Source organism: Myotis brandtii, unplaced genomic scaffold (genome assembly GCF_000412655.1).
Source record: "Myotis brandtii unplaced genomic scaffold, ASM41265v1 scaffold1423, whole genome shotgun sequence".
NCBI classification, from domain to species: Eukaryota; Metazoa; Chordata; class Mammalia; order Chiroptera; family Vespertilionidae; genus Myotis; species Myotis brandtii.
The window spans coordinates 1,298,707-1,310,775 of NW_005355087.1; the positions used below are offsets into that span (position 1 = coordinate 1,298,707).

The 12,069-nt window shown below is 38.3% G+C and overlaps 1 protein-coding gene across 4 annotated transcripts in view; it reads left to right on the forward strand.

Annotated features, from left to right (window-relative positions):
* The window catches only part of PLD1 (phospholipase D1, phosphatidylcholine-specific), a 220,151-nt gene that overhangs the window by 189,314 nt on the left and 18,768 nt on the right, over positions 1-12,069 (forward strand). For 3 of the 4 annotated variants that reach the window (XM_005860878.2, XM_005860877.2, XM_005860880.2), the window contains one exon: positions 9,575-9,709. In XM_005860878.2, the coding sequence (XP_005860940.1) occupies positions 9,575-9,709 (135 nt within the window). Of the gene's footprint in view, positions 1-8,050; positions 8,132-9,574; positions 9,710-12,069 lie in introns of those variants that run through there. The other variant, XM_014535307.1, reaches the window with a different exon arrangement.

Genomic DNA, 12,069 nt, shown 5'->3' on the forward strand with positions numbered 1-12,069 from the left:
CCCCACCAGTGCACAAATTTTTGTGCACTGGGCCTCTAGTAAGGGAATAAAAAATCAGAACAAGCTTGTTTAGTTTCTCAACCATAAAAATGGCCCAAGCTTATTATAAAGCATTCCCTTGGCTCTGGACCCTTTTCCTGCCTTTGCCTATTCGGGGGAAAAATTGGATTTTAACAGAAAAGTAATTTCAGTGTTAAGCCCTCTTATGAAAAGATTTCCAAGTACCCTGGGAACAAGTCAAAATCAGATATCTCAGTGGGGGGAATGTTCATACTCTAAACAGGGAAGAACAGATTAATTACATAATGCCCCTTTTTGAGGTACAATGTTCTATTGTGGCTTTGTTTTTGTAAATGCATAGTGGGTTTTAAATACATGAACCATCTGATCTCTAATTGGATAGAGAACTATAGCTGTCTACTGTTTCAGTTCTTTAAAAATAACAAAACTGCCGCTGTGAATATGTTAAAATTCCTGAAAAGAAAACCAGCAGCTATTAGTGTATAATTATCTAATACGCCAATCTCCAGGGATTTAGTGTTTAATTTAAAGCATTTCTTTATCATTTTTATACTTGTTGTGAATTGTGACATTTTAGCATTCAATTTAGTATAATTTAACAAGGTCTGGAGGCATTCAATCAGGATTAGAAATGTACAGATACCAAGTGCTACAAGTTTTGAAGTAACAAAAGCCTGTAACAACTATTGAAGTCCTTTTATAGAATTTCCTTACAAACATCGAGAGCCTATTGTATTGACTTCCTCATCTTTCAAGGTGTATATGTACCAATGTTCATAACAGATATGTCCCAGGGGTCTGTATAAACCTCGAGATTCCCAAATACCTATTTAACTTGGAAACCTCCCTGATATGTTTTCATCTATTGCTTCGCAGTCATGCTTGCATACATTCCTGGCATTCTCTCATCTTCTTTAAAAGGCACATGTTTCCTCAGTATATCCTCACAGCACAGGTGAACACCGCCAACTTTGTATCTAGTTTTCTTCACAGAATGAAATACCAGCTGAAATAGTTTCTCAACTTGCTTTTTCTTGCTAGATGGGCGCCCCACTGCATATGTCAGGCCACACTTGAAATCACCCAAAATGTTCACTTTCTGAATGAGGAACCCTTATCTTTTAGGTCCTGTTACTGGAACTAACCGTTAGCGTTCTTCTTGAAGGCATTGTTCATAAGCAAGTTAAGTCTCTATCACTTCATAAGAATATTTCATAGTCAAGGATGTAGGCTGGACTGTGTGGGCGTGAGGCTCTCCAGGGAATTGTGTTACTGATACTCTCCAGCCTCGCTTGGGACGGCACCAATCCGTGCCTTCGAAAATTACAAATTATTACGCCTTTAACCTTCAGGCTGCTAACAGCTAGTCAGTATCACTCATCTTTAAAAAAATATTTTTAAGTAATTTTAGGCTTCCAGTTTCTAGAACTGCTATATATCTTTTATTCTGATTTCCCAAATGGTAACATATTACCTTTTTGCTTCATCATTCTTTCTTAATAGGTAGGTGAGTATTTTTCTCCTGGACCATGTAGGAATAAGTTGCAGCCATGATACCCATTTACCCCTAAATACATAAGTGTGTGTTTCTGAAAAAAAAAACACACAAACAAACAACAACAAAAAAGCAGGACATTTTTAAAGCAGCTATAAGTCAATTATCAAAACCAATGAAATTAACATTGATGTCATACTATTATCTTACTGTAGGCATTATTGAAATTCTGCCAGCTGTCTTACTGATGTCCTTTACAGCAAAAGGGGGGTGGGGATGCTTTATTCTGACCCAGGATTCAATCAACGATCATGTGTTGCATTTGGTTGCCATGTATTTTTATTTTTCTTTAACCTGAAATAATCCCTCAATCTTTTTTTTTTTCTTTTTGGAAGGTGGGAGACTTTTATGATCTCGATAGTTTGTTTTGTTTTTTTAATTTTATTTTGTTGTTTAAAGTATTACAAATAGTAGTACATATGTCTCCTGATAGTTTTAAAGGATATAGACTAGTTAATTTGTAGAGTAGCCTCCAATGGGGGTATATTTATTGTTTCCTCATGATTAGATTCAGGTTATGCCTTTTCAGCAGGGATATTGCAGAAGTGATGTTGTTCCCCGTGGGCAGTACCAGGAGGAACACAATGTTGCTTTGCCCATTACCAGTTGTATTAACTTCGACCACTGAGTGAAGGTGGTATCTGCCAGGTTTCTCCACATAAAATCACTGTATTTCCCTTTGTAACTAATAAGTATTTTGTGGGAAAATACTTTGAGACTATGTAGATATCCTGCTTTTCATCAGACATTCAATAATGTTTTTAGCATGGATTGAGTCTTTTCTGAATCAATTATTACTATGATTCAATTATTATTATTACTATGGTAGTTGCTAAATGCTAATTTCAAATTCCTTTATGTCTTCTATATTTATTACTTTTTTCTAAATTTCTTAGTTACAATTCTACTAAAATGAGAGCTTTCCCTTCTTTGACATTTATGTATTCATTCTTGTATTTATATTGGTATGAATTTATGGATTCTTACCTTATTCAATAGATCATAATTTTTGATGCTCAGATCACACATGTTTGGCCTTTAAGAGGCTTTTGACAGGTCACCTTCAGCCTTTGTTTTGTATTGTTTTGTTTGTTTGTTTGTTTTTACTGGCACTCCTAGAACTAGTCCTGTAATCAGTCATTTCTCCAAGGAACCTGGGTTCTTTCAGTGGAAAATAGAATTTAGAAACTAAAATCTGGGTGCTAGATATGATCATTGCTACTGGGTTATCACTGCTTTAGGCCCTTTGTATTCTGTCAATCATCTATCATCTATCTACCAATGATCTATCAATGATCTATCTATCTATCTATCTATCTATCTATCTATCTATCTATCTATCTATCTCCATATCTCCATACTGATACCTCCAATTCTAATCCCCTAGCAAAGGATTCCTTTCTTTTATAGTGAGAAGCCTGGCTCCCATTACCTACAGTATATGTACCCATTTCCTCAGCCCCAGAATGCACAGAGAATAGTTTCTTAATTGCTAGCCCATGCTAGTATGAGAAATACATCTACCCACTAGAATTTAATGTTTTGTTTATAGTTTTTTTTGTCTTTAGCCTAAGGATATACGTATACTCAAAAGTTAGTGTTCAAAATTTGCTTGGATTACGTTATTAATTTGAAATACAGTTGGTTTGTTTGCTTTGGTTTGTATTCCATTTTAAGGTTTTTTTCTGTATCTTTACTTTTTTGAGTATGTGCAATATACTTCAAACAGTCATAAATTTAAAAAAGCAAACTTAGATGTGTCACTTCCCTATACTTGCTTTTTCTTCTCCAACCACCTCTTTCATCCTATTGCCACCTTTATGGGTAACCAATTTTTTCAAATCCTAGATTATTCTTGCTTTGTTTCTTTTTGCACAAATGGAGAGATACATGTATACTTTCTTATTCTCCCAATCTATTTCATAAGAATAACATACCTCATATTCTCTTATGTACTTTGCTTTTTCATTTAGCAATATATCCTGAAAGTCACTCCATATTCATCGACATCTTCGTGCTTTTAACCTTAGCATGGTCTTCCGCAGTTAATGCAATCACCTTCCTATGTGTGGTCAGTTCGATGGTTTTCAGTGGTTTTTTATTACAATTATGCGATGAATAACCTTGTTGGAATTTAGGATAACTTTCTAGAGTGACATTTCTGGGTCAATCGGTAATTTTGTTAGAGATTGCCAAATTTCCCTCCAAACAGTTTGTGCCCGTTTGCATTCTCACCACCAATGAATGAGAGAGCCTGCTGCAACAGTCTCACCAACAGAATGTGCTATCCCACTTTTTCTTGCCAGTCATATGGGTAAGAAATGGTTTCTCAGTGTAGTTTCAATTTTCATTTCTATTATTATAAGGGAGGGTGAATATCTTTTCCAATGTATAATTTCACATGTGTGAATTGTCTATTCATGTCTTTTTCCCATTTTTCTATCAAGGTTTTGATCTTTCTCCTTCAGTTATTAAGTTATTTTCCTGTTAGGCTCTCCACTCTTCATCTGTGACATACACTTTTTCCCACTTTGTCATTTTGTCCGTTGATTTTGCTTGTGGTGTTTTGTATCATGAAAATGTCGTGTTTGGGTATTTTTTTTTTAATTAAATCTTTATTTTTCAGGTTACATTTGTTCCTCTTTTTTTCCCCCCCATAACTCCCCTCCTCCCAGTTCCCGCCCCACCCTCCGCCCTCACTCCCCACCCACTGTCCTCATCCATAGGTGCACGATTTTTGTCCAGTTTCTTCCCGCATCTCCCATTCCCCTTTTTTCCCCGCCAATAGTCAGTCCATTCCCTTTCTATGTCCCTGATTCATTATAATTACCAGTTCATTCTGTAAATCAGATTATTTATTCACCACTTTCTTAGATTCACTTGTTGATAGATGCATGTTTGTTGTTCACAATTTGTATCTTTACCTTTTTCTTCTTCCTCCTCTTAAAGGATACCTTTCAGCATTTCGTATAATACTGGTTTAGTGGTGATGAACTCCTTTAGCTTTTCCTTATCTGTGAAGCTCTTTATCTGACCTTCAATTCTGAATGATAGCTTTGCTGGATAAAGTAATCTTGGTTGTAGGTTCTTGGTATTCAGCACTTTGAATATTTCTTGCCATTCCCTTCTGGCCTGCAAAGTTTCTGTTGAGAAATCAGCTGACAGTCGTATGGGTATTCCCTTGTAGGTAATTGAGTCTCTTTCTCTTGCTGCTTTTAAGATTCTCTCTTTGTCTTTTGCTCTTGGCATTTTAATTATGATGTGTCTTGGTGTGGTCCTCTTTGGATTCCTTTTGTTTGGGGTTCTCTGCGCTTCTTGGACCTGTAAGTCCATTTCTTTCACCAGGTGGGGGAAGTTTTCTGCCATTATTTCTTCAAATAGGTTTTCAATATCTTGCTGTCTCTCATCTTCTGGCACCCCTATTATTCTGATGTTGGTACGCTTGAAGCTGTCCCAGAGGCTCCTTACACTATCTTCGTATTTTCGGATTCTTTTTTCATTTTGCTTTTCCGGTTGGGTGTTTTTTGCTTCTTCGCATTTCAAATCTTTGACTTGATTCTTGCGCTCCTCTGGTCTGCTATTGGGTGTCTGTATAATATTCTTTATTTCAGTCCGTGTATGCTTAATTTCTAGTTGGTTCTTTATCATAGCATCGAGGGTCTCATTAGTTTTCGTGACTCTCTCCTCAAGTTTATTGACAGCTTCTAGCACATTTTTGCAAGCCCTCAAAATTGCGATTTTTAGCTCTATATCCTCCATTTCTGTCATGTTTTTTTGTCTCCGCATTTTTTATGCTTTCTTGGTGCACCCCCTAGTGGTCTTTGTGCGCAGTCTTGTTCTAGTTGAGCCTTGATTGTTGTAGTTAATACTAGAGGGATTTGACCACCAGGCCGACTGGCTGTGTGAATCAGCTGTGTCTGCCGCGGAAAACTTCTGTCCTCTGGGGAGGTGCTAATCTAGCCTTTGCCTGAGGCGATCCGGCAAATGGCTCTGCGCAGGGCTTGGGCGGGGCGGGCTCAACAGGGCGGGCGGAGGGAGCGGTTATAGCCCCTCTCAGTCCCGTTCCCAGAGGCTCTGCTTCTCAGAACCCCAGGAACCGCTGCAAACCTCGGAGAGAAAGCTGCCTTCCAACTGATGCCAGACACTCCCGCTTCTCCCGTTTGGGTCCGAGTCCCCAGCGATTCGCCCGTATCTGGAGCTCAGAGTCTGAGACTCCCCCCTGACCGAAAACGACAACCGCGCTCTCAGCCACCAGCCCGCTTTGCGCGCGCACCTCCGCACCTGAGTATTTTCCACACTGCGCCTCCTCTGAGCCTCGGTGTGCTGTTATTTTTCCTTCTAGTTGAAGAGTCTCTCCTCAGCCAGCCTTCCTGTGGTTCTGGGTGATGTCCGTTCCGTCTTTTAGTTGTATTTTTGAAGTGGTTGTTTGCGGCAGCAGTCTCCGGTGTTTACCTATGCCGCCATCTTGGTCTCTCTCTCGTGTTTGGGTATTTTTTAAAATTGAGTCAGTGTTATCAATCTTATATTTTGTTGCCTCTGGACAGTTGCAGGCCTTCCCTATACTATGGTTATACAGGAATTCACTCTGCTTTCTTCTTGTATGGAAAATTTTATTTGCAAAAACATCCAGATAGTTCCATATGCTTTCATTTCTATCTCTGATCAATTTGGAGTTTATTTTTGTGATTGGTGTGAGGTAAAAATATAATTATTATCTTTTTCAAATACAAATGCAATCATACTAGCACCCTTTATTTAAAAGTTCTAGTTCTTTATGTAAAAACTAGTCCTTTATTCGTGCACTGGCAGGGTCCCTCAGCCTGGCCTGCACCCTCTTGCAATCCAGGACCCCTCAGGGGATGTTGGAGAGCAGGTTTCGGCCGATCCCCGCAGGCTAGGCGAAGGGACCCCACCGGTGCACAAATCTGTGCACAGGGCCTCTAGTATGCATATAAGATCTTTATTTAATCTCTTCCCATCCTTCCCCTACCCCCCTTCCCTCTGAGTCTCATCAGTCTGTTCCATGTTTTCATGCCTATGGTTTCTGCTCCTGTGTTGAGTGTCTGCCCCACGGTGGTCAGTGCACGTCATAGCTACCAGTCAGAGGGTCAGACAGTCAGGCAGTCAGATGGTTGTTTAGGCTTTTATATATATAGATTATTTCCTAGTCATTTGAGATGCAGCCTTTATGTACATATGCAAAATTTCCATATGTACTTGGATCTATTTCTGGACTTTCTATTCCATTCTCAGGTTCAGCTGTCTATTTATGGGCCAGTTCTGAACTGTGTTAATTATATAGACTTGGTAGATGTATTAATATTGAATAGGATTACTGCTCTGTCATAGCTTTTCTTTTCTAGTTTTATTAATAACCATCCTTGAATGTTTATTTTTTTCATATAAACTATCTTATCAGGTTTTCTAGCTCCATAAAAATGTGTTGGTATCTCTACTGAAATTACATTAAATTTATAATTTAATATAAAGAGAGTTAGCACTTTTTAAATATTGAATTGATTTATCCCAGAACAAGGGATGCCTTTTCATTTGTTCAAGAGTAGACTATTGTCTTTCAATAGTGTGCAAATTTTTTCTTCATAAAAATTTTACACATTGATTGCTAAGTTTATCTTTAAGTGTTCTATCTCCTTTGTTGTGAGGTTTTATCTATGATTATATCCTCTGACTGGTTATTGTTTGTGTGTGTGGAGCTACATTTTAATTTATATTCTAGCATGCTTATTCTTTTATTGTTTGAGAGAGTTTTATCATTGATTCTCCAAGAATACAATTATATTATCTATAAATGGGAGGTGGTTTTACTTCTTATGTGATTTCTTTTGTCTAAATGCATTGGCTAATACCTCCAAGGTAATATATACACACATACATAGATGTACATATATATTATACATATATAACCCATGTTATATATTTTGAAGCATGTTAATAAAGTATTTGGTATTTTCTATTTTTTTCATGGTTTTTCATTAATGAAAAAAGTGGGTGCTGAATTGTGTCAAAAACTTTTCAGCATCTGTTGAGATAATCATAGATTCTTCTCCCTGGATTGATCAGTATTGTGTATTATACTAATGGGCTTCCTCATATTGAGCAGACTCACACCCCTAGAATGCATCTCCCATGGTCACACTGTATTGTTTTCTGAGTGTGTACACTAATCTTCAATCTATAAAGGCCAAGTCTCTATGGCAGTGTCCTGCAAGGAATGAGATCCCCTAGGACACTTGAATTATATATTTCTATTGAATCAGAACCTCTGGGGAGGGTCCCAGGATTCTGCTTTTACTGGACCCCCCACAGGTGGTCTTTCTACACACTGAGAAGCATTGGTCTACTTTATTGCTCAATGTGGATATTTTATGGGAACTTACTGCAAAAATGGTTATTTTGGCACAGGATTTGCTCCATGATTCTTTTAAAAAGCTGCTTTATGTCTTATAATTTTAGATTCTAGATCATGAGCCAACTGCAGGAAAGTAGATGATACAGAGAAACCAAAAGATGAAATACTAGCTGCCACCTGTTTACCCATTCATCTCCTCACCCGTTTATTCAACTTCGTTAGTACTATGCAAGGATTAGGGATACAAAGCTGCGTAATACCTCTGCAACAGTAGGCAAAATGGAGGATTAAATAAATGTTCGTAAAAGAATATATTTGGCATTATATTAGAAAGATTTTCCAGGAATTTTATGGGCATGAAGGGCTTCAAAGAGGAGATGCTCCTCTCTCTGGTTCAAGGAGGAGGCCGTGCTTTGTACAGAACATCTTTCCAATAGGACAGTAACAAATGGAGAAAAATTTATTTGCAAAAATCTCCTTCACATGAAACTGTTTGGAAATGCATCTCCCACACACGATGTACTGGAACACCAGCACATCAACTCCTGGCAAACACAGCTGCAAGATCACCCATAGAGGTGGGGGGAGGGTTATCTGCAAGTGGAGGAATCTCTGTATACAACCTGTGAAAGAACTTCTCTCCAAGATACCCATATGTAATAGAAACACTGAATAACATCAGCAGTAAAATAGAAAACATTAGTAATATGTGGAAACTTCAGTAAATGGAATATGAACTCCATTGGTTCTATTAAAGTGCTTTAGATTCTTACAAAAAAAAGATTTACATCTCTTTCTATTAGAATTTGTGATGGCTTGGTTCCACTTTATTTATTATAGTACCAGACTTTGCTCATCTAAGACAGCTGCTCTGTGGGGGAGGGTTCATACAATCTTGTGGCTGCCACTCAGGTCAGAACAGTGGTTATGGGTTAGCTTGGTATGGAATGCATTTCGTATCACATGAATGGCCCTCACATGATGAGAGGGCAATGCATTAAAGTACAAACCTGGCTCTGCTTGCTCTGAAGGAAAGTCTCCCAATGTAGCCAGGATTCCTTTCATGTCCTAATTGTAATAATTTAGAAGGAGGAGTGTTATTTAATTGCCAACATTTTTATTTACCCAAAGTCTGTAAAATTTAACTTCTTCTTTGTGCTGAATATGCTACAAACTATGCATACATCAGGTAGTTTGGGCACTCATCTTGCATCTGATTTAAACAGTAGCAGGTGTCCACCAAGATAGATGCAAATGTCACATCGGAGTCTTGGGTTATCCGCTCTGGCTCAGTTTTAATGATCAACACTAAGTAGTTACTCACCAAATCATTAAAATAAAATGTTCATACTTAAATATATTTTTGGATTGCCTCAGCAAAGGGAAGATACAGAAAGCACTTCAGTATGATTTTTAATCTATATGCACCAAGTCAACAGTGTAAAATTCTCCAGATAGCAAAAATAGATCCTGAGCGAGTTCTGAAATTACATGCACACATTCACACACACATTACACCATCTATTCTTAACAGTCTATTTAAGTAGTATATTTGCTTTGATAAAATGTAATGTGCCTTAATTGAGCTTGGCTATATTAATTGTAGTAATTTCTTTTTAAACTTTCAGTTGGCAATCAGTGGATAAATTATATATCATTCTGTGGTCTTAGAACACATGCAGAGCTTGAAGGAAACCTAGTCACTGAGCTCATCTATGTCCACAGCAAGTTGCTAATTGCTGATGACAACACTGTTATTATCGGTAAGTAGATGGTCTCTAATTGTTTCTTTTTTATAATTTTTTTATCGTCTAAAGTTTTACATATGTCTCCTTTTTCCCCAGTTGACTGCCCCACCCCAGCCATTCCCACCCCAGGCAAGCCCCCAGTGTCTGTGTCCATTGGTTATGCTAATATGCATGCATACAAGTCCTTAATTGTGTTTCTTGCTAGTTGACTTATATCATGCAAAAACCTCTCTTTCTATTCCTCCCAAGCTTCCTTTGCAGTCGAGAGAGACAGTAACATACTATCTAAAACATTTCTGGAGTAGTCTTTTTTGCATACAACCTTTCTAATCCCTGTTTTTATCCATGAAGAAACACAGGCGCAGAGCAATTAAATGGCCATTGTGCAAATTACAGTATCCAAGGGCAGCAGTTTGACCCAGCAGTGCAATAATTAGCCTGCTCTCTTTCATTCTTTACTGTCCCCTTATTTTTATTGAATCCAAGTACCTACATTTTGGGAATGGACGGGGGAGAAATGGGGAGGAAATGAGTACCTGACGGTAATTTGTATGTGTTTGCACCACACCCACCTAACCGTTTTCACAGCTCTGAAGTTGTGCAAGAGTCAGAATTGGAAGGATATGAAAATATTGTTGCCTCTGCGCGTTCTGTTTTTCCCCTAGAGTCTGTTTTGGGTGTCATTAACCAGGGTGCAGAGGGGACCAGCTTTGCTGGTGTAAGGTGGTTAGGGGAAATTGGGAAGTAATCATATGATGCACCCCAGACTAAGGTCTGCAGTCTTTTCTTGTCAAGGATACACAACAGAGTTCTGTTCACATAACTTCTCAAAAGCCTCTCTGAGAATTTCCAACATTGTTCCCCACCAGCAGATTCAGAGACAGTTACTGGTTGTATATTCTACCCAGATTAGATCAACCTGCCCAGAGGGATGGGTGTTCAGCTTTGTTGTTGCATACACATGGAAAGCTTTGTTTTCCCATCCTTGAATTGTTTTGCTTTCAAATATGATGTTACACATACACAGAAAGGGCAGGATGAGAAACAGTATTAATAATCACCCAGGTAAGTGAGTTGACAAGGGTGGAGATGTTACTTAGATATACAGTGTGTCCCACTGTTGGGGATTCTGCTCATCTGTTTTAAATGGAGTGTAGTTTTTCAGCTGTTGTCAGATACTTCCCTATTCTTTAAGAAACTAAATGTTTTGGAGTGTTTTGAAATGTTTTGGCAATAAATATGTTTATCCTCCACTGTAAAAAGCAGGGGTTGGGGAGGAATCTCTTATCTAGTAGTAATGAGACTGTCTTACCTGGAACATGATTTGAAAAGAAAGAAAAAAATATTTTTTCTGAAGTTAGAAAATGTATAGACCACAGTGTGGTCTCACATGTGCGTGCACACACACACACACACACACACACACACACACACTTTTTATACGTATACAGGACATTTAAGAAAAATGTTTTGTGTCGCTGATCCCTTGCTCTATAGGGACCAGAGCACTGTAGGGATTTATTTCCTCCCCTGTTTCCCTCATAACAGGGTTTCTCTTATTTCCCACAGCTACTCTGGCCTTGCTCTTCAGAAGCCATCTCAGAATATATTTATATTAAATTCGGCAATGGCAGTAGGAAGGGGAAATGCTGATGTTTGCTGAAATGGAAAAACAAACAAAGTGAAATAAAGTTCACTGGATGTCTTTAGAAAGACTTCATAACTCTGGGAGTAAAAAATGACCGCTGTAAATATTGAACCTGTAAAGGTCACGTGGGCTTGCAGCCTGCTTTGTGTTACATAAAGGATCCACGCAGAGTAGTTCGCAGTAGCAGAGCCATCAGTTCACTAGGTTGGTTGAGTTTTTTTAATTGACTTATTTTCTAGAAAGGTCTCTGAACCCCCCAGAAGGCTACAGTTTATTCAGGCCAACAGTAACAGATCAATGTTGCCCATAATTCCTGTCCACTCTGTAGAAACAGAAGGTGTGGCCTTAGGAGTGTGAAGGGGTCTTACGTTAGTCTTCAGGGACTGGGTTTCTGTCTCTCCTTCCTCAAGGGCACCACAGATTCCCCTGGAAAATTCCAAAGGTGCTTCTGTTCCTTTTATCTCAGTGGAGACTCTAAGACCAAGCAACGTTGTTGTTGTTGCTGCTCTCACACACATCAGCCTGTTTAAGTTCATAACACAGAGAACAACATTGGGAATTCTCGGAGAGGTGTTTGAGAAGTTATGTGAAGAATATTGAACAGGATTAAGCAAGTATCTAAAAGCTTAAAAGAAGTTAAAGTGATCCATGATTAAATTTTCTAACATGGGAAACGTATGCCAGAATTATTGGATAATTGACCTAAGAAAAACGAGTAATTGTTCAC